General features: G+C 39.2%; 1 protein-coding gene across 8 annotated transcripts in view; it reads left to right on the forward strand.

The window, feature by feature from the left end:
- LOC115263285 (tetraspanin-18) overlaps positions 1-23,783 on the forward strand; it is a 174,516-nt gene that overhangs the window by 124,954 nt on the left and 25,779 nt on the right. For all 8 annotated transcript variants that reach the window (XM_029866420.2, XM_062852785.1, XM_029866419.2 and 5 more), the window contains 2 exons: positions 2,563-2,755; positions 2,972-3,070. In XM_029866420.2, the coding sequence (XP_029722280.1) occupies positions 2,690-2,755; positions 2,972-3,070 (165 nt within the window). In that variant the 5' untranslated portion in view covers positions 2,563-2,689. The remainder of the gene's footprint in view (positions 1-2,562; positions 2,756-2,971; positions 3,071-23,783) is intronic.

The raw sequence follows: 23,783 nt of genomic DNA on the forward strand, positions 1-23,783 counted from the left end.
AAAATCTAAAAAGAATTTCCGAAAAAATTCCTCCAGGAATTTCTGAAGGAATTCCTCCAGCAATTTCCGAAGGAATTCATCCAGTAATTGCCGAAGAAATTATTGCAGGAATTTCCGAAGGAATTCCTCCTGGAATTTCCAATGAAATTCGCCCAGCAATTTCCGAAGGGATTTCTCCCGGAATTTCCGAAAAAATTCCTCCAGGAATTTCTAAAGCAATTTCTCCTGGAATTCCAAAGGAATTCGTCCAGCAATTTCCGAAAGAATTCCTCCCGAAATTTCTGAAAGAATTCCTCCAGGAATTTCCGATGGAAATCCTCCTGGAATTTCCAAAAAAAAATCCAAAAAGTATTTCCGAAAAAAATCCTCTACGACTTTCCGAAGGAATTCCTCGAGGACTTTCGGAAGGAATTCCTCCAGGAATTTTCAATGACATTCGTCCAGCAATTTCCGAAGGAATTCCTCCAGGAATTTCCAAAAGCATTCGTCCAGGAAGTTTGGAATTATTTTGTCCAGGAATTTCGTAAGGAATTCACCTAAGGATTTCCTCACGAATTTCTCTATGGATTTCTGAAAGAATTCCTCCACTAATCTCCGAAGGTATTCATCCAAGATTTTCCCAAGGAACTGTCCAAGGAATTTCCGAAAGAATTGCTCCAGGAATTTCCGAAGGAATTCCTTCATTTCCGATGGCATTCTTTCAGGAATTTGCGAAGGGATTCCTCCAGGAATTTTGGATGGAATTCCTTCAGGAATTTCTAAAGGAATTCCTCCAGGTATTTCCGAAAGAATACCCTCAGGAATTTTCGAAGGTATTCCTCCAAGAATTTCCGAAGGAATTCCTGCATACATTAAAAAAATACGAGGATGCAGGAGAATTTTATTTTTACTAGTCAAAAACAGCTCTGATCATCTAAGTTTGTCAGTTAAGTTAGAATATAGTTGATCGGTCAGGGGGGGGCCACGGCCCCCCCCCCCTGCCCCCCCTGGCTACGCCCTTGTCTTGAAAACGTTCCACTCTATTGCTCGCGTGAAACAACACAAAATTATCTCTTGTGCAAATCAACCACAGATATGTCCCTCAAATGCATCACATGCAATGTTGGTGACAGCATCTAAACTCTAAATGGTGTCAACGGTTGAAGATACGAAAAACGGCCTTCGACTGGGTGAAGCTGATGGCTTTGACGAGTAAACCATTCTTCATTGAGGCCGCCCCCAACAACAGAAAGCAATGCGACGATGGGGTGCAATTAGTTGCGAACGGTGCTACTAATTGGACTGCCGACAAGCTCCGCCCATCTGTCATCTGACCGGAAGAGAAGCACTCGACAGATAACGACCGAATGGGTAAATGGAAGCAGAAATGAGCAACGATAACTTTCAATGAATTTTCAACGTTGATTAACGGGAGGTTTTTATTAAAAATAAGCAAAATACTAAAACAAATGTTATAATTTTGCTTTAAGGTAGCAAAACGCAGTGTTAGTTAAAAGAGTCTCAACATTAATTCCCTTTCCGATGATAGTAAAAACGTTTATTTAACGCATTTCGCCCAACGAACATTTTAGCTGTTCAAGAGTGGAACAAACCACTCTTAACCCTTCAGCGCGCGCGCTGTTGTAAAAAGTACAACACTACCAAAAAAACCTCGCTTTTCGTATACAGCGCGAGCGCGGTGCAGTTTCGGTTGTTTGATGGCGCGCGCGCTGGAAGGTTAAGCAAACTTTAGCTTAAGAAATTCTTGTTCAACTACTTCTGTTTCATGGGCCGACCATCACCTGGAGACCAATGCAATGTTCAATGTATAACTGAACACCAAAGTCAGTCTATGTCCTTTTTCGAATATTGGTATGCTATAATAAAGTTTTGCGTGCTTTATTTAATAACTGCAATAATGAAGAAACTAGCGTAACTGTAACGCAATATATATGCAGGAAACTTCTATAATTTTCACAATGCTTATCTTGTTTCAACTGCGCGGTGTCATTCACACTTGTTGCCAGTGAAGAGAATTGTCAGACAAAAGAGGCACAAAACAAGCAACAAAGAAGGTGCGACGATTACTCTTTATCCCTACTGGTAACAGATAATGACATGATCTCGAAATTTTTTGTTGCAGACAAAACGGATGCTGAATTTGTTGCGTACTTTTCAACTCGTGAATAATCAATTATTGCTAACCGAAAGTCGAAACTGTTTGATGATAGAGCTTCACCAGAGTTGCAGTGTTTACCGACTCGAAGTTACCGTTCGAAAATTGCAATGCAATGCATAAAAATCTCTAAACTCGTGGTGTACGATGTTAATCCCATTATTTTCAAGTTGGGACAAACTTATGTCGCATGGGTTTGTTTGTCGCAACAAATACAGGTTGCGACATTGTCATTATTGTTGCGCGATGGTTGAATTTTGATTCACTGCTTGTTGCCCTTTCCGCGTCAATATCAATTATTTTTTATCTTACCATCGCATTAATTAATTAGAAACCGCCTGCCAAAGGTCGCTAATTGATCATCGCTTCTAATCATGAACCTTTCGCTTTTCTTTTCGCATTCACAGATCAAAGGGCAACTTCATTGCTGCCGTCTCGTCGCGTTGCCGCAAATAGCAGCAACAGCAGCCGAATCATCATCACCATCTTCAGTTGCAGCGGAAAACCCGAACCCGTCGCATTCCCGCGCGCACCATGGGGTGCGATTGTGAGTCATGCATAGCGAAAACGCTACTATCAGTGTTCAATTTCGTGTTCTTCGTAAGTACCTTATACCTACCGATTGAAAGCATCCAAGAGATGCAACCTTTGCTGAGACGTGCGATACTGACCTAAAAAAAAAAACAGAAAAGACAAAGACCCGTTCGCGAACGCCCGACCAACCGACCGACCGCAGGGGAACACTTACTTACTTATGCACCAAGGTCTAGTCAGATGAGTAATTTTCCTAATGTACGTACATCTTCCCCCTTCTAGGTTCTCGGATCGATTGTTCTAGGTGTGGGAATATGGCTCGTGGCAGACAAATCATCGTTCATCGCGCTATTGAAAATGGTTGAAAGTGATCAGCTGGAGGTGAGTACATTCCAGTAGTTGGAAATCTCGGAATCGGAAGCTTCATCGAGACGACCGTCGTTTGACGATAGTTTGATCAAAAGTATATTGTTAGCCATTGTAATTTGATAAGGCGTTACTGCAGGCCCGTGCACAGAAAAGGCGACAAGGGAGAGATTTTTCCTAATTTCGGCAAAGGACGGAGGGGCGACTAATGCATGGAACATCTGTAATGAGAGGGGAACACTCAAAACTTGGATTCTGATGTTCTAGCTCAGTATTTTTTCACTGAGTTAAATGTTTTCCACCTTTTTGATTAATTCCCAACGGCAGATTTAACTCTGTATTTTGTAATCCTTATTAGCCGATTATCAGTAACCTTTGTCAATAAATTTGCTGAGCTTACGGGAAATCAATGACCAGTGACATTACAAAACAATACTGAAAATGTTATCATACACCAGTTTTTTGGGCATGTAGGGTAAAATAGAAAAAAAACATCATTCATATACAGTGACTCCACACCGATGAATCACCCACAGTTTAGGAATCAGTTGGCTTTTAATAACAAAATCGCACGGTAACTTGTCACAAAACATCTAATAGTAGTTTACGCAACAAGGTGCAGAATGAAGATTTTTACAGCACGAAAATTGAGCAAAACACCTGATTCATAAAATGTGGGAAAAACACGGGTATGGCACAATTTATGAATCAGGCAAAAGCCCAGCTAAAATGTTGCCATTTTTGTAATTTTTCACTAGTTTTAAAATTTTTGTAAGAAATGTTCAGCATTCAAAACCTGAATGACCTTCACCCGATTCGATGCCATTTCGTACGTTGTTATCGCAGCCGGACACTTGGTGGAGGGTGTATCAGGAACAATCATTGACCGAAGCACAGATTTTTTTTACATTTTAGGGTTACGCTGATTTAAATATGTGTGATGAGATAGAATAAAGCAGCTTTTGAAAGAATGTTGGTGGCCACAACTGAAACCTAAAAGAGGTTTCTGATATGAAGTCACCGTCTTATTCAGTCGGACTTTATGTTGAGCTACAAAGAGGTGAAGATTGATACCATCATAAGAGAGTAGCAAGCAACGATTTAAAAACGTTGCTAGACCCTGATAATCAATAATTGACTATGAAAACCCTTAAATACTCTTCGATACCAGTTTTACGATACCTTTTAGCCTAAACGAAGTATTCAGACACATGCTTATAGAATGTATACAGTACATACCATGTTGGAGTTTTTTCGTCTTTAAAGTAGATTGAAGTGCTGGAATCGATTCAGATTTTTGGATTCCTTTTTTCACTCAAGTATTCTAGGATGGCGGTTCTACAGCCATAGAGACGTATGGTGTCATGAGCTATACGAAATTTGCGAAAAAATCGATGATTCATAAATAGTGTCTCAACTGATTCATATTTGTGGGTAAGTATCCTGCTGATTCATAAATTGTGGTTTCCCGCATTCTTCTAAAAAGCCAAAATTTTTACATTTTTCATTTTATTCAACGAGCAAAGTGTTCGTGAAGGATCGTAGCAAGCAGTTGTGGCGTACGGACGTGTTTTCGCTGCGTCTGACGTTTGCATATCGGCTCTCGTTTTAGATTTTCTAACGGCCTTTCGGAAGATTTAGTTTGCGTCTAATTTAATTTCATTTCGAATTTATAAAATAGTGTTCCAATCCAAAAAATTCAGTGCCTATTCGCGTGTGCAAAAGTGTGTTTGTGGTTCCGGGCTCCTGCATTATCCCACTGATGTCGGTGCAATTGAATTGTCCGTATAAACTACCGGAGTGAAGAAAATGCGGTCGTTTTGGGACGTGTTTTGAGGTCCCTTACGTGAGCTGAGCGGCTGATTTGGTGAGAAAGTTCCAACTACTTTGCCCCTTTTTTCAAAAATAAATTAGACTTACAATTACTTTTGGCCTGTATCCATGGGCGAAACGTGAAACGGATTTTTGCCAGGGGTTGCACTCCGAACAGAAATTCATCAGTTCGTCTGTTCATCGTTTGAAGTCCTATATTTCACAGCAATCCATTTAAATTCTAGGGGGTGCCTGGCAACCCCGGCACCCCGGCACCCCCGGTAGTTTCGCCCATGCCTGTATCATACAGTAGACTTTCGTTTCCATTATTTCTAGAACTTTTTACATTTTACATTTTTAACACATTCAGTGACAAGTAGACTACGTTCTCCGCGTTTTATTCAAGCCTAGATTCGTAATGTCGCGGGTGTAAAAGAAAAAACAGTTTTTATTGAAATGGTTTTACCATTTTTTTTTTCATTAGCTTCTTTTTTTGTTTGAGGTCAATCGAGATATAATTTTTTTGATCATATTGATGTGTGATGATGTCACCTATAAACTGCGTGTTGTGTCAAAAATACCTCACTAACAGGCATTCCTAAGACAATCTAAGCTATACTAAACGTCGCGTTCAGTTCATTTCTGTGTGAAATGGACTAAAGATTTCTGCTTCCTAACGGAGTGGAGACGCGCGATAGGATTTTCTTTTTAGCTTGTTTTCGCGTGGAAAAGTGCTCGACCGCGTAAACACTGTTAATATTCCCTGAAAATGACGTGAATTTGGGGTCGATTTCAATCGAAACTTTCCGCGTGTGCATCGTTCATCGTAAAACAAAACAAGAATCGGTCCGTTGATTGTAGCAATTTGTTTACCAAGACAAAATCCCTAGTACACCTTCCCTTCCCATATCCAAACTCCTAGTGATTTCTCGTAGTAACGCAGAGAATTCCTCGGTTATTGGCCTAAGCGAGATTCACGTCATCACTTCCTTCCCTATCCTCAATTGACCTGCATTCGGACGCGGCCGGCGCTGGTATTGCTCATTGAAAAGTATTGGGATTCCAGTATTTACACAATGAGGAGAAAGCTAGTCCCAAGCATCACCTGTTGGTTCTTTGTGTAAATGCAGTTGTCCTTGCAATAACAGAAGAGCAACCGCGGGCGGTCAATCATGCTCATGCTCATGCTCATGCTCATTCAACGAGCAAAGTGTTCGTGAATTTGAAGTATAGACACAACCCTACTATTTGGTTTTGACTACATTGAAATATATGTATTGCCAAGAATGCATTATTGCTAACGCAAAACCAGTACCACCTTATGATCCAACTACAATTCACTTAGAAAAACATCATTGGAAAAAGGTTCAAAACTATGGGAAATATTTTTGGGATCGGTGGACGAAAGAGTACCTTCCATTATTGTTGAAACGAAATAAATGGACTAATCAAATTGAACCTATTAAAGTTTTGAGTTTGTTGAAATAAATCATCATTTGTTTCTAAAGATGGCTTTGGCTTTTGAATTTTCCGAACATCTAAAACTGCCACTTTGACGGCTGGTCTTTCATAAATACCTTTAGATGTTTTAATTTCAGCAGATCTTACTTGTCCATCTTTAGCCATTCTAACACTGATTACTCGACCTTTCAACCATGTTCCAGGAGGTGCCTTATCATCAGTTATTACAACAATATCGTCAACTTTAATAGGTTCAATTTGATTAGTCCATTTATTTCGTTTCAACAATAATGGAAGGTACTCTTTCGTCCACCGATCCCAAAAATATTTCCCATAGTTTTGAACCTTTTTCCAATGATGTTTTTCTAAGTGAATTGCAGTTGGATCATAAGGTGGTACTGGTTTTGCGTTAGCAATAATGCATTCTTGGCAATATTTCTTGACCTTTTTCAAAAGTGACCTTTGTTTAATAATCCAAAACTTTTGAAGAATAGCTGCAATCACGACATTGTCATTCTGATGCAAATACCGTTCATGATATGTCTTTACAATTAAAAAAGAAATATTATGTTCATATGGTAATATAATTGGCTTTCTTGCTGATTCGGGTATGCTTCTTGCGTGTTCCAATCTTCCTCTTGCTCTGAGTACTCCATGATTATCAAGCATTGGACTCAATTTTCGTAAGTTGCTGGATTTTTCAATTTCTTTACCTTCTTTCAGTAATGTTACTTCCTCTGCGAAACAATCCCATTGAGCTTTTTTGAATATCGCGTTTTCAACCCATTTTACATCATCATAATTAGTGCTACGATCAAAATCTGTTTTATTTTTAATCCAATCGGTAAACTTTTTTATTATTAGAGTTCGCTTAACCAAACGCCACCAGTCCGAAAAATAATCGTCCTGAATAAAAGAGTAAGGATGTATTCTTTGATGAATGTTTACATAGTTTCTCAGCTCTTCATCAGTTTCCATACTTACTGTCCAGTTTGGCCAATAACTTTCTGATTTTCTTAAAAACGATGGTCCATTGAGCCATAATGATGCTCCCTTTTTAATTTTTGTACCTTCATCAGCAGGGTTTAATGATGATTTTATATATCTCCATTGATCCATTGAAGTTGTTTCTAAGATTTCAGCAACTCGATGAGCTACGAAATGCTTATACCGCCTATGCTGACTATTAATCCAGGCTAGGACAGTTTGACTGTCTGACCACATGACGCATTTTGAAATCGAAATTCTTAATTCTTTCTTTACGGTATTCAACAATCTTATCCCTAATATTGCTGCTTGCAACTCTAAACGTGGTATGGATAACATTTTATTCGGTGAAACTCTTGCCTTTGCTGATACTATATTCACATCAGTGCCATTTGCAGTAACACTTCTCAGATACACAACGGCAGCAAAAGCATTTTCCGAAGCATCTCCGAACATATGCAACTCATAAAACAATGCATTTTTCAAGGTCATACATCTTGGAATCTTAAAATGGGTGACAAGTTTAAGCATATCTATCCAAGAGTTCCAGAAATTTGATAAACTATCTGGTAACTGGCTATCCCAATCAGAAGATTCTTTATGCCATTTTTGTAAAAGAATTCTACCATGAATTGTGAAGTTCGAAATTAACCCTAAGGGATCGTAAATACTCATTACAAACGAGAGAGTTTCTCTCTTTGTAATCAACCTTGTGAATTCCAATCGATCAAGTTTTAATTGAAATTCGATCAAATCAGTTGTTGTATTCCAATAGATACCCAATACTTTATCAGTTGGTATTTCTTTATTCTCGAACCATTTTATTTCTGAAACATGAAGTCTTTCTGAAGGAATAACGTTGGCAAGCTGTTGCGAATTTGTAATAAAATTTCTTAGATGAAATCCAGCATACTGTTGAATATTTATAACACCCTGAACAACTTCAGATGCTTCTTTAATTTCATCAAAGCTATCCAAATAATCATCAACATAAAAGTTATTTTCAGAAGCCTCAGAAGCCTTTGGAAAATCATCCTTAAAAAGCTGTGCATTATAATTTTTCACTGCTTGAGCACAAGCAGGAGAACACGTTGATCCGAAAATCATTGATTCCATCACATATACGCTCGGATCCCTATCGGCCTCACATTGTCTCCAAAGGTATCTTTGTGCAGGCTGATCTTCCATAACAATTTTTATTTGCTGAAACATTTCTTGTATATCCCCTGTAACAGCGATTTTGAACTCTCTGAATCTTAGCAAAACACCGAACAAAGATTTTACTGTGTCAGGACCGGAAAGCAGTGCTGAGTTAAAAGATACTCCTTCTACTGCTGCAGCTGCATCAAAAACAATTCTTGATTTAGGTGGGACTTTGTTTTTATTTGTCACAATAAAATGAGGCAAATAATAGGTGTTTGGATGTTCCTGTAGTAGCTCACGTGGGCTAAGCTTACGGGCATAACCCTTTTTAACAAATCCTTCAAATGACTCAATTGCCCATTTTCTTAGCTCTGGTTTCCTAGCTAATGTCTTCTCCAATATTTCCAAACGTTTGAAAGCATTATTAAAACTTGGAGGGAAACTCATGCTTTCAGTTTTCCACAATAATCCTATTGAGTAATGTCCGTTTTCATATTTAATTGTATTTTTAATAATTGATTCAGCTCTTTCTACTTCTGCTGATTTTGGTAATTTATTAACGACGTTGACTCCAAAGTTTTCAGTAGAACAATAATTTTCAAAAATTGCTCTTAAATCTGTACTTTCATGCTCTCTAATGCAAAAAGAATATGAAGGCTCACCTCTATATACCTTACCGAAAATCAACCATCCTAGTTTGGTACGCGCTGCCATCGGCGAGTTCTCGTCACTTATCCTTCTGTCGGTCGTCAACAACAAATGAGCGTGCTCCATACCAATTAAAATCGTGGGCTTGGCGTTGACGTATCCCTGAACTGGAACATCAGCTAAATAAGTGAACTCCTTCTTCATGTGTTTAATATCCAATGTTTGCGTTGGAAGTTCAATGTCCTCGATGGTCCTGACATCCTTCATTGAATAAGTTTTTCCTCCATGTCCGCGTATCCACAGCTGTACTCTTCGGCTAGGTGATTCCTTTGAAACGTTCTGCGTCCAGGTTAATTCCAGTGGTTCTGACCGTCCATGGAGCCCAAGTTTATCCGCTACCGATTGATCCAAAAGGCTTAATGACGAGCCGGGATCAAGGAAAGCGAATGTTTCCAAAGAGAGGTTTCCATTCTGCAACGTTACTGGTACTATTTGATAATATACCGTTGATTTTCGACTTCCATGATGATTATTGTTAGTTTTGTCCTTCTCCAGATTTTGATTTTCCTTGGGTTTCTCGACGGCTGCTTTATGCAATAAACGATTGTGCATTCCCTTGCAACCGTCTATTTTGCATTCTCGCTTGCTTCTGCAAAACTTACTACCGTGTCCTTTGTTCAGGCAAGAAAAACACAGTTTCAATTGTTGAATTCGTTGTTGCCTTTGCTCAACATTGAGGTTTTTCAATATGTTGCACTTGAACGTTTGATGCTCATGCTTACAAATGTTGCACTGCATTTTTGAAGGATTGTTATGAATATTGATTCTGGGCTTTTGTTCCTTTCTTGTAGGTGGTGCTAATCTCCGTAATGTCGTTGCGTGAGTTTGCAGCCACTTATTCAAATCATGGAGAGTTGGCTGACTGACATTTCTTTGAAGCGCTTCTGTCCATGTTATCTGCATACTAAATGGTAGCTTTGATACTATGTCAGTAATTAACCGATAATCATGAAGGAATTCTGGCTTGGCCAATGTTTCCATTGTCACAACCAAATCGTCCAATGCGTTAGCAATATCGATAGTATGGAGTTTGGGTTGATTCAATGTTTTTATCAGCTCGTTCAATAATTGCTGATAAATAGCCTCCGGTCTCCCATAAATTTCTTCAAGCCGTTGCATTATTCTAGGAACATTAGCAGCCCCTATCATCAAATTTGACACGCTCTTGGCAGCTTGGCCATACAGAGCTTCTTCCAATCTTGATAAATTTTCGAGATTGGTAAATCTACCTTCGGCAGATGTGTCCTTAAAAATGCTTTTGAATTTCGGCCATTCACGAGCCTCTCCACTAAATTTTGGAAGCTTGATTAATGCTTGCCTCGTCGCATTTAAAGAACCTTCAGACTGACGTCTGTTTGCCACATCTTGTTGAATTTTCAGCGATTCATTTAGCTGGTTCGCTAAATCAAACTTCACTTTTACGTCCAATAATGTCGCTCGTTCGATTTCCAGATATTCGCATTTGGCGCAAAGGAATCGCTCTTCTTGTGACGGCGTATGCTTAAGGTGCACACAACTAAGGTGGAACCACCTATCACAATCGTCACAAGACACCATATTATCCTTGGTGTCAGCTTCCTTGCATAAACGGCAGTTTCCGTTCTTATTTTCCACGAATTGGAACATAGCTTTTGATTTTGCCATCGCAAATGTTCACTTTACTCTCACCTGGTTGTTTGCTGCTACTTTGCTTCTCTGTTTCCTTTTGCCGGATCTGCGCGTTCACTTCTGATGACAGCTTCTAAAGGTATTTCCAAACCTTTTTGTTAATTCACACACTGCAGTTTCACTATTTTCAAAAATGTCCAATGTCCTAGTTTCACTTGAATTACCACTCTGGGTTTTAATATTCAACACACAAGGTATTTTAGACACGATTCGTGAATATCTATTCACAACTTTCGAATGTTTGCCACTATTGGCTCAAGATTTGTAACAGTTAAATTTTGTGACAATGCACAACACTCAGACTGCACTCCTGGCGACAGTAAACCACGTTACAAAATCAATCACTGTAGCTATTTATTACGACAACTTTTTATATTGTCGGAGTCCTTTCCACTTATTCTAGTTGATCTCCGCGCGCCGGTATCACTGCACAATTTCAACACAACGTCGCGAGTACTTTCCTCTCTGGTAGTTCACCAAAATGTGACACCGGAGCTTTACGGTTTTCGGATGTAGAAAACATACACTGTAGAACTGTGGTCTAGAACTAACTTTATTACTAATGCTAAGCCTTATATATATGAATGAATGTACAATACATTCTACCTGATTTGACTCATTATCTTTTGGGTCCCTTTCTTATTATCTCTACTTTGTTATCGCCGCCACTATCGGTGCGTCACTATTTTCATTACAATTTATGGGTCTCTTTCTTGGTCCTTCGTAGAAGATTAGTTTATGACGTAATTGTCTTGGGTAGCAGAGAATTATCAACTATGCGCATATTGCAACTAACAATATGCCATGCGGTGCGCTGTATAACTTAAGGAAAATGACAACTTGAGTTTGAAATGCAAATTGATTGATTCGCGTTCGTTACAATATGCATTATTTTCTTCTGTATTGATTTTTTTATGTTGCTAGAACCCTTAGATGATTCATACGTGTGGGTTCAGTGTACGCGCATGATTATTATTAGTTTTCAATTGCAACTAAAACTAATTTCAACATTCATTAGCATCTGTTTCTCATGAATACATTTTAAATGACATTTTTCTTTGAAAATAGGGGTAATTGGACTACTCCCGAAGATGATTCTGGTGATAATAGATTTAGCACTTTTTAGTTATGATAAAATAATCAACTTCAAATCGGTAACATTAAATATCCATTAAAAATAATGATATTTACACGTCATGTAAACTTAATTTTAGTCATGTAAACTTAGTGTTATGATCAGTGTTGAGAATACTCACTTGCAATAGCGATACTCACTTGCTTCTATCTCAGTCCAGAAGCACGCTATCAAAATATTATGTTTGAAGGACTTTTAAATTGTAGTTTATTCTAAAAGTTTGCCGAATAAAGTAAAGGTCGCAATCGCATACCAAAGTTGTGAGAGAGCTGTGAGTACGAGGTGAGTAAAATTCGTGTAATTTATACTCACCTTGTGGTCATAGCTCTCTCACGATTTTGGTATGCGTCTGCGACCTTTACTTTATTCGGCAAACTTTTAGATTAAACTACAACCTAAAAGTCCTCCAAATATCATTTTTTGATAGCATGCTTCTGGACTGAGATAGAAGCAAGTGAGTATAACTTTTCGCAAGTGAGTATTCGCAACACTGGTTATGATGGTTTACATGATATATCATGTAAATTTGTGTTATATGTCATGTAAACACTCAGAGTCATGCTGAATTACATAACATATAATAGAAATTTACATGATATTTTATGACTTTTACATGATATAACATGTAAACTTCTGTGATATCCCATGCTCCAATCATGTGCATTATATGCCACTCTTTTTTCGATCTGTGGAGTGTAAAATTCTGTGACATATGATGCACATGTTTGGAGCGTGGGATATCACAGAAGTTTACATGACATATCATGTAAAAGTCATAAAATATCATGTAAATTCCCATTACACAGCGAAACATTTTTTTGTCTCTAGAGCAAACTTATGTGTCTCCGAAGGTTTTTGGGCCGCTGAATTCGAATCCGAATTTATTTTACTTAATCAAATTTGATAGATTTAAGCATTTTATGTTAGTATGAAAACTTGCATGCAACTTTTGGAGGGTGACTTGTATGGGAAATATCGTACCTAACATAAATCACTTAAAACTATCAAAATTGATTTGGTAAAACGAAATATTTTGCATGAGTCGTTAATTTAGATGGTAATTGACCAATTAACCTTTCGATTGCTCAAAAAAAATATTTCCATGCTTAATGGCTTGCAGTCAAAATAGCCCAAAATCGCATATTTTGCCCTATAAATTGAGGTATAGCTCAAAATTGTGAGGTGTTGGAGCAAATCTGAGCCCGGATTCGGATTCAGCGGCTCGAAATCTGTCAGAGACACATAAGTTTGCTCTTGAGACAGACCAAAAGTTAATTTTTGTTACGCTGTGTTATATGTCATGTAATTCTACATGACTCTGAGTGTTTACACGACATATAACATAAATTTACATGATATATCATGTAAACCACCATAACACCAAGTTTACATGACTAAAATGAAGTTTACATGACGTATAAATCTCACTATTTTTATCTGTGCACTTCACGTGCCGTGCGGTGAATGAATTTAGCACCAATCGTTTTCTCGTACTTTTTTACGTCAGAAATGGTCAACTTCACGTACCGAAACAAGCGGCGTTAAAAGATCCGTTTTTGGGTCGATTTTTCCTACTGTGCACTGTCTGATTAGTGAACATATTCATAGTAAAAATGTACTATTCTACGGTTTCAACTTATGTTCTACATAATTTATTCCAGAATTTTGATTTAAATAGTTTTTTTTAATGTAATTAACTAGGGGCCACATTTTACCCCACACATGCCTCAGATGTTTGGACCCTTGTAAAAAACTTAAAAGGGTCAAATTCGATACTTGTTCTGCCTGTAACACAAATAATGAAAGTGTGCAAAACAATTTGTGGGGATAGCGAGAAGAATGATGTAAAAAAGTGCAAAAAAAGTACAGGCCAAAATTACATCAGCATTTTTAGTATTTTTGTACAGTTTTCAAGGTAAAAATATGTAAATTATAATGTAAAGAAGCATTTTCATTCTTATTTTTACAATTTCAGTTGACAAAAGTATTAAAAATAACGCGGTTTTCCTAAAACAAGCGTTGCACATCTTGACCCCCATGGGCGTTTTGGCCGCAGTTCCCCTACCAAAATGGGTTCACATAGCGTCCTGAAAAGAACACTGTAATAACGCATAAGCATACCACAATGGATTCAAACAGCGCCCTGAAAAGGACACTGTGATAGCGCACAAAGCGTAAAGAGAGTCTATAGCTCTTTACCACAGCGGGTCAAGAACAACAGAACATCCTGAACATCCAGAACATCCAGTTTCTGAAGTCAGTTTCACTTCATAAGTTTTGACCGAGTACTGGGAAACGCAGTTGCGCAAACACTGAATATTTGCCCGAGCAGGAACGAATAACTGATACATAACTGCAGCAAACCAAAGTTAGGTATCATACCAAGATAAAATATTGGTCGGTTGCGTTGAACGAACATGTAATCATTTCCTTTATTCCACATTGTAAATTCAGGGATTCTCTCGGAAATTCCTTTAGGGACTCCATCGAGAATTCCTTCGGGAGATTCCATTTTGCATTCCATCGAAAGGTTATTAAGGAGTTGTTTGGAATGTTTGTCCTAGGATTTCTTGGGGAATCTATCATGGATTTTTTTGAAGAGCTTCTCCATGGGTTTGTTTAGGAATTAATGTATGAACTCCATAGCAAATTTGTCCAGATAGTTCAACGAGAATTTCTACAGCGATTCAAGTTTCGAAACACATCCGATTCAATTATCTGTTTCAAAGGAGTTGGCCGCTTACCGACAGTTCTTTGAAACATTCAGCCTTTTCCTTAATTCCGTAACGTCACTGTGCTGTGACTCTATTCACGCCATGTTTAGCTGTAGGTGTTGCGGTTGCTGCCTAGTGGTTTTCTGTTGGTAATATACTTGAAAGTTAGGTGATATACTTCAACCGTCGACTAATATTGCGTATTTAGAATAGAACCTTGCATTCGCTTTCCGATTCCGAAATGTCTCAAGGAATTCTTCGGGAAACTCTTCCAGAGGTTCCTCAGAAATTCATGTCAGTATTTCATCGGTAATTTTTACAGATATATAAGTAAAGAGTTTTTCCTCAGGCTATTTTTGAGAAAAACCTAGCGGGAATGCTTAGAAAATTTTCTATCTCCTACACTGATGGAGCTTCGGTGTTGGCACGGGTAATACGTCGAGTTCTTGGCGGATCATGCTGAGGTGTTGATGGCGTGGCTGACACTTGAAAAAGGTTTCCAAAGTGTTCGAAGCAGCGTTTCAACTGGTCATCCGGGTCAGTCAGTAACTGTCCAGATGTGTCGGGCACTGTAGCATTCATCTTGGTCACACTAAGGCGACATGAGACATCGTAGAGAAGACGGATGTCACCGGTGTTTGCAGCTTTCTCTCCTTCGTCGGCTAGGGAGTCCGCCCACGCTCTTCTGTTCCGCCTACATGAGCGTTACACGTTCTTCTCGAGAGCCGAATAGCGCTGACGGGCTACGGTTTTGGCCCTTCGTGTTTTCGCGCGCTCTATAGCAGCTTTGGCGTTCCGTCACTCCTCTATCTTCCTCCAGGTATCATCTGTGATCCACTGCTTTCTTCGGGTGCGTAACTCACCCAAATTATTCTCGCTTGTGGCGATGAAGGTGTTCTTGATGGCGCTCCATTGATCTTCTGACACATTCCACGCACTTCTACGCCAAGGGTGTAAAATTTCAAAGTGATTGTTTTGCCCCAAACTTTCCAGCATATGAAAAAGGGTATATTCAATCTTAGAAAAACCAATTGTTTTACTTAAAATTTGACTGGTAACGTATTTAAACAGCTAGGTGAAGTAATAGCATTTTATGTAAGAAAAATGAACTTTTTTATTGATAATTTTCAAATATGCCTGCTTGCATGTTAAAGTTCGCAAACATTAAACCTATTTTTTGGTAATGTAGTATAATAATGTATATTTTATACACCGAAAGAAAACTTTTCATAAAAACGGGTTTTGATATGTTTTAAGCACTTTTTGCAATAGCCGCAATTTAATGGTGTCCCGTTACGAAAATGGCACATTTGTTGTAATAACGAATTTATTACGAACTGTAGAAAAATAATTTTCAGGATTCTCTTAGTACTCGTGGAGACCTTTCTTCCAACATATGGGTTACCTTGATCGACGCGTTATCTTAGGCGTTACAATGGGTACGTAGAAATGGTGTCCCGTTACGGAAATTTTAAAGACTTTCATAAGCGGATAAATAAGTTTGGTTTGATCAAATATTTAACCAAAAACCTGTAACCATGATGAAACGATATTATAGGGTATATATATTTTCATTATTCTTTTTGGTGTAACGCCCCAACTGGAACAAAGCCCACTTCTCAGCTACGTAAACAAAGGGCAGGTATTCTGGTGAATCAGTATAAAAAGTGATATTTTATTTAGTTTTGTGATGACAGCATACTCTTTAAATGCTTTAACCTTTTTGAGATATCTTATAAATTACCACTAATGATGTATAAAAAGGTATATGGAATCACACAACGTCAAAACTTGAAGATCCAGAAGAGATGGTTGGCATTCCTTCTTTATCCCATTATGATCACCGTATAATTTACTTCTATGACGACAAACATATTTTGAAGCTTATGTTCTTATTGAAAAAAAATGTTAAATGCATCACGAAAATGGCGTTGCATTACTTTTTGTGACTACACAAATTAGTAACCATTGATTAAAAATCTAGCGACCTCCCTCTTGCCGTTTTGATTGTCAACCATTTTTTTTTTCTTCTCCGTTTGTTTGTATCGTTACTGGTTGTGGTTAGTTAAATATCAACGAAAAGCCCCATAATCCCATCCCTTCCAAAAAAAAACATTGTTCTCTCTAATCTCGATCAAACGGCGAGTTTGGCGGTTCCTAAAAACTAACATAGTATAGTAGAAAAATGTAAAAATGTAAAATTTATTTAAAATGAAATTGGCTCCTTTATTCCCAAGGCGCATGAGCCTTCAAAAAAGGATTAAAGCATGTTGAAAAGACTGTGTTGGAAGAATGTACTATAGATATCATTGAATCTTCTTCGGATCATTATAATGTAGAATGTGGAAAAACCGCGAAGATAAATACGTCGCACAACCATAGCTTTGGAGATACAACTAAACTTGATTTATTGATTGATTTGTCCCCGATACTTCATTTTAAAAATGCTGGCATTTCGTCAATTTTCATTTAATTTTTTTTTAAGTCGTCCTCGATCGATCATAAATTAGTGCTTATTTATTACACTCAAATGGCCATGTAGTATGCGAAACCATTCCGGAGATATTCCGGATTGTACTGCGGTCAGGGGGTGGGGAAGGGCTCTGTTTTCCAAATAGCTAAAAGTGATTATTTTGTGTGCGTTGTATTTTAGAGGTCCCCGCGGAACCTGCTCCAGGTGTTACGGAGCGGCCATATCAGTTGATACATACTTAAGTCATTTTTTTTCTATCCCATTCTTTCGAAATCACGATTGATACGTCACTCGGCATGTTTTGGTTGCAAACCATAAATGTTCCCGATGACACCCCCGTGGAACCTGTGCTATATGTTCCGGGGTGGCCATATTAGTTGATACATACTTCAGTCTATCGATTCTTACTCATTCATTCAAAATCATGAAGATTGATATGTCACACACATGTTTAGGTATAAAACCAGAAGTGTTCCCAATGAGGCTCCGCGGAACCTGTCACAGGGATTCGGATGGGTCAACTTATTCAAATCTGGTTATAGCAGTTGTGTTTCACTATTCGCAACAAAAATTTCGCTGAAAATCGATGGTTCAAACACAACAACACACTAAATAATCACTTTTAGCCATTTTGACAACCCCCTGACCCCAGCACAATCCAGAATATCTCCGGAATGGTTCCGGATATTGCATGGCCACTTCAGTATAATAAACTAGCACCAATTTACGATCAATTACCTTACCTTACCGGTCAGGCTAAGGCCGGGGTGGCCTCTGCTGTACATAGTAGCCGCCTCCATTCCACTCGGTCCATGGCTGTTTGTCTCCAGTTCCGCACTCTGCGTAGGGTCCGCAGATCGTCCTCCACTTGGTCGACCCACCTAGCTCGCTGCGCTCCACGTCTTCTTGTACCGGTCAGATGACTCTCGAGAACCATTTTAGTCGGGTTGCTATCCGACATCCTGATGACGTGACCCGCCCACCGTAGCCTCCCGATTTTCGCGGTATGGACGATGGTTGGTTCTCCCAGCAGCTGATGCAGCTCGTGGTTCATTCGCCTTCTCCAAGTCCCGTCTTCCATCTGCACTCCGCCGTAGATGGTACGCAACACCTTCCGTTCGAAAACTCCAAGGGCGCGTTGGTCCTCTGCACGTAGGGTCCATGTTTCGTGCCCATAGAGGACGACCGGTCTAATCAACGTTTTGTAGATGGTTAACTTCGTGTTACGGCGAACTTTATTCGATCGTAGAGTTCTGCGGAGTCCAAAGTAGGCACGATTTCCTGCCACAATGCGCCTCTGAATTTCTCTGCTGGTGTCGTTGTCGTCGGTCACCAGTGAGCCCAAGTACACGAATTCTTCAACCGCCTCGATTTGATCACCGTCGATATGAATTCGGGGTGGCGGGCGCGGTGATTCCTCCCTGGAGCCCTTTGCCATCATGTACTTTGTCTTCGACACATTAGGGTTCATTCAAATATTACGTAACACAAAATTTGTCAATTTTAGACCCCCTCCCTCCCCCACGTAACAACTTTTGTATGGGATATTTTTAAATTTTGTATGAAGCGTAACACAGCGCTAGCCCCCCTCCCTCCCCCATTAGCGTTACGTAATATTTGAACGAACCCTTAATGACTAATCCGATTCGCCTGGCTTCCCTCTTTAGTCGGATGTACGTTTCCGCCATCGTCTCTAATTTACGAGCAATAATATCAATATCATCGGCGAAACCAAGCAGCTGAACGGACTTCGTGAAAATCGTCCCACTCGTGTTTATCCCCGCTCTTCTTTTTACACCCTCCAAAGCAATGTTGAACAGCAAGCACGAAAGACCATCACCTTGCCGTAACCCTCTGCGAGATTCGAAGGGACTCGAGAGTGTCCCTGATACTCGAACTACGCACATCACTCGATCCATCGTCGCCTTGATCAACCGTATCAGTTTATCCGGGAATCCGTATTCGTGCATAATCTGCCATAGCTGTTCTCGATCGATTGTATCATACGCCGATTTGAAATCGATGAACAAGTGATGTGTGGGCACGTTGTATTCGCGGCATTTCTGCAACACCTGGCGGATGGCGAACATCATTACGATCAATTAAGGGCGACTTAAAAAAAATCGGATAAAAATTGACGAAGTGCCAGCATTTTGAAAATGAGTTGTCGGGGGTCGGATAGGTTAAATTAACCTCGAAACAGGTTCCCCAGGGCCCATTCCGATAGCCACCATAGGGCCAGAGCGGGTTTAAAAGCCTATTTGTGTCCTGCAGGATAGCTACCATCTGCCTGAAAAACATTGCCGAATACACCAACATTCTATATAGCAAAGCATTTGATCTACAACTAAATGTCTTTAACCGTAACGGGACACCATTTGCAAAACACTGTTTTCACGCGAGCGTAACGCTGCGCTCCCAAAATTAAATCAAGAATATTTCCTAAACTATACATTTCTCAGTAAAACTCACTTCGGCAATCTTGTTCACATCAATCCAAAGAAGAATTGCCTAGAAGACTCTATTACTCAAAACCTCATAACAGAGCTAATATACGCATTTCAGTTTGAAAATTTTAAAAAGAAGATTTCTGCGATGGTGTCCCGTTACGAAATGTAACACGTTATATAAAGTAAATTGGAACCAAAACCCCGTAGAACAAGTATTGCATCAGGAAGTACATCTAATAAGCTTGTTATAAAACCTGTTAAACCATATGGTCATGAACATTATATTTGATTGCAGACGTCATTTGCTCACGAAAGTTAGTTCCTCGCGGTGTCCCGTTACGCTGGAATGTGTCTTCTACGCTTCCAATTTCTGCAATGTTCGCACCGCACTGCCTTCCACTCGGCGTGTGTTGAACCGGCGCCCGATTTTCTGCTCCTGTCGATGGATCCTAGCAATGCGCAGTCGGATCTCGCCGATTTGGAGATGATGGTCACAATTTCGGCGCTACGTTTGTTGCGCAAATCATTTTCGGCTGATGCAGATGTGGTCCATTTGATTTCCATGACGACATCACGTGAAACCCATGTCACTTTCTTTGTGCACTGGTCGATGAGGAAAGAGCGATCCCCCAATCACCATGTTGCCACAAAACTCTGCAAACAGCTCTCCGTTTTCGCTCATTTCTCCGAGACCATGGCGTCCCATGACGTGCTCATAGTCCGAGTTGTCGAAACCAACCTTCGCGTTGAAGTCGCCCATAAGGATCTTGATATGTATCACCTTTCGGAATCTTGTCCACGACAGCATTCAGTTGACCGTGAAAGCTCTCTTTATCTTGCAATTCGGCAGCATCGGTTGGCGCGTAACTTTGGATCATGGTAAGGTTTCGAACCCGTGTTCTGAATCTTTCTACAATTATCCTCTCATAATAGGCTCCCACTTCATGAGCGCAGCGTGGGCGTGAGCGCTGAGCAGGAAACCAACTCCACGGTGGCGAGAAGCGTGTTCTTCACCTCGTAGGCCGGAGTATATCAGAATTTGACCCGACCCGACACCAATCTGTGTTCTCCAATGTTTGGCTAACGGACTTCGCTCAATCCTAGGATCTCAAGCTTCATACGGCATGCCTCATTGGCTAGTTGTGCCAGTTTACCCTGCTGAACTAGGGTTAATACATTCCAAGTTCCAATTCTTGTCCGTTGTATCGCGCTAAAAATCGTTGCCGTTGAATCAGTCCGTAATCTTTCATTTTCGGTCTCTGTAACGGTTTTTTTGTTTCGATAACAGTAGGTTGTTGGCCTAAGGTCCCCTATCCACTGTGGAGGGGGGGGGGGGGGGGATAATACATTTAATATCAAGATGAGAAGCCAGCTCTGTCCCAGTGCAGTCGTTATGCCAAGTATAGAAGAGAAGTTGATGATAATGAAACAAGTAATGAATTTATGTTTGAAAAATAAAATAAAGCCTATTAGAGGTAATCGCCCTAAGACAATCAATCACTATAGCAACATGTGCGGGAATCAACACATCAGCAATATTGATGACGACACCTACGAACTGCAACCGATGCGTTCAATTAAGAGTCAACGATGCATACCGCGATAGAATGACAGTCACCTAGCCAGCCCTGCCTGCAGTCACTATGCCGTTCGCTATAGTGTGGGAGGAGGTATCGGTGTCGAGCTTGCTTTACGTTAGATCCATATTTATTTATACAATTTGCACATGGATCAATTGCTTTTGTTTGAATTATTACGTACATATGCATGCATAACTGCTGCACCCTCTCGAGAATCCGTGAGGGTTGATTGTGCTGATGAAGATTCTGACGCCACCTAGCTTGAAGCAGTATGCTCATATTTAGGTGTCAGTGAGATTTTATAAGAATACTATTTACATGAAAAGTGATGTAACTGATTACTAATATTGTTTAGACTGGCCCAATAACAAAAAGGGAAGAAAAAACTGCTTACTCACTAGACTCTACCCTTGTTAATATAAGCAATTTTGAAACTTTCAAAGGTTACAACCAAGATTAAAGAGAAGTACGTGACTCGCTTAGCTAACAACAACAAGTTTTTGAGCGATGTATATTAATTTATTAAGCTTATCAAGATCCTCTACATGGATATGTGACTTTACGTTCAATTACTATGCAACCCAATCCTCGGCTACATATTTTTTCAGCAGATAAATGTAAGCTCAGTTGTTCAACTGCCAAATGATCGGGACTTTGATATATTAACCCTCTAATACCCAGCCCCGCCTTTAGACGGGGTATAGTTTTAGCATTTTTGTAATTTTTGTTTCGTGGACAATCAAAATTTTTATATTTTTGGCTGACATTTAGGACTGTTCTGTATATCACAAAATAGTTTTTGGCGTCTTTTAAAGCGTATTTACATTTTTTAAAAATCATTGAAAAATTGATGTTTTAGTCACCTTTCAGAAGTCATTGTTTATTTTGTATTAAATCGTTACAAATCACATATTTTAATTTTTTTCCCAAATCATTCTGTCAGAGTAAAATAGTTTAAGGAAGTCGAATACATTCTTAAATTATTTTCCTTAAAATTACACGGAAAATAAAATTGTCAATGAAAAAAAAATAAAATATTAATATTTCAACAATAGTCATAAAATCTTAAAATGTTTCCGCATCCCGAAAAGGCTTCCAGGAAAAATATAAAAGTGGGGTGATGTACAAAAATAAAAATTACATAAATCAAAAACCGAAATTTACAAAATCGAGAATTAAAAAGAATCATCTTCCAAAACATGCTTAAATCGATTTTAGATGACGAAAAATGATATTTAGATCAAAATCAAAAATTTGGGTATTAGAGGGTTAAAAAATATTTGCTATCATACTAAGGAAAAAAAATATCAATCGTGTTTGTAACGAAAACATAGTTACATAGTATGAATTCTTCTTGCATATTTACGTTGTTGTATCTTTGTAATTCGATTATAAATGTCTCATGGTGAATTAAGAAATTCAATCTGTTAAACTTGAATGAGCCTTTTTGCTTACACTATCCATGCCATACCGCCGTACCTGCAGGTCAGTGAACTTGTCATGCAATTTCATGTACTTCTGGACCGAGTCCAGCACTAGTTGAACACCACGAACAAAATACCCTATTTGCATATCTAATCATGAAACTGCAATTTAAAATTCCAGTCGTCTATGGTTTGCATTCCTTGCACAAGCACAGCATTACGACAACACCTCGGAAATAGTGCAAAAAGCATAGGTAATGGAAGGCGTTTTTTTTTTTTTGCTTCTTTTAACTCTCTTGTGCGGAATTTTCTTTGTCAGTTGTTCCATAAGCTAAATTTTTAATCGAGTCAATCAACTCACCAACTCACCAACTCCCTCGGGACATATTTGGAGTAAACGGTATAAGAAGCAAAAAACATAAGGCAGGCGTTCATAATTGACCTCTAACCGCCATGCCGCCTTCTTTATGTCCATCTAGAATGGAGAAAACTAGAAGGAAACGGGTCGTCAGGTCCGGCCTGTGCCCGAATAGCCAAACCCTGGAGTGGAAATGTTGTTCACCTTTGGTAGGCTGAGTCGATTTGTGCTAGTTGGTTGGTGGTTGTCATAAATTTTAGATTGACAAACGTCTAGGTCTAACATGCAGTCTTTCATGTTACGAACCAAGAACATCTGGTGAAACGAGGAGTTCGAAAATGCACACGCCTTTTGTAAAAGTAATTGCATTGGAAATAAAATCGAAATAAGCTTCTCCATCTGTTAGAACGAAATAATTTTTCAATTATAAAAAGCGAGAGTTTCTGACGAAACTTTCGTCAATAGATTATGAGAACGGAACAGTCATTTAGAACAAGCTAAGTGTGTCAATAAAAGAATGGTTTTATTATGGTTCCATACACGCTTCGGCGTCGGCAGACAGACCGTCTCTCTAATTGAATGTTTTTTGTTGCCTGTTTATAGAAGCAAACATTCACAACATCCTCCACATAACGAGCCACGTTGCTATTCTTGGGCAAAATGAAACGCTGCTTCCCAACCGCACTGCCTACATGCGCTAACGATGGCGCGTCGCATTTGCTTAAGAACGTATGTATCACATGCATGCATGGCGAAAAATATGACGACCCGCCATATTCAATCACATCACAGCTCACGCTATCGACCCACAACAC

This window comes from Aedes albopictus, chromosome 2 (assembly GCF_035046485.1).
Source record: "Aedes albopictus strain Foshan chromosome 2, AalbF5, whole genome shotgun sequence".
Taxonomy (NCBI): Eukaryota; Metazoa; Arthropoda; class Insecta; order Diptera; family Culicidae; genus Aedes; species Aedes albopictus.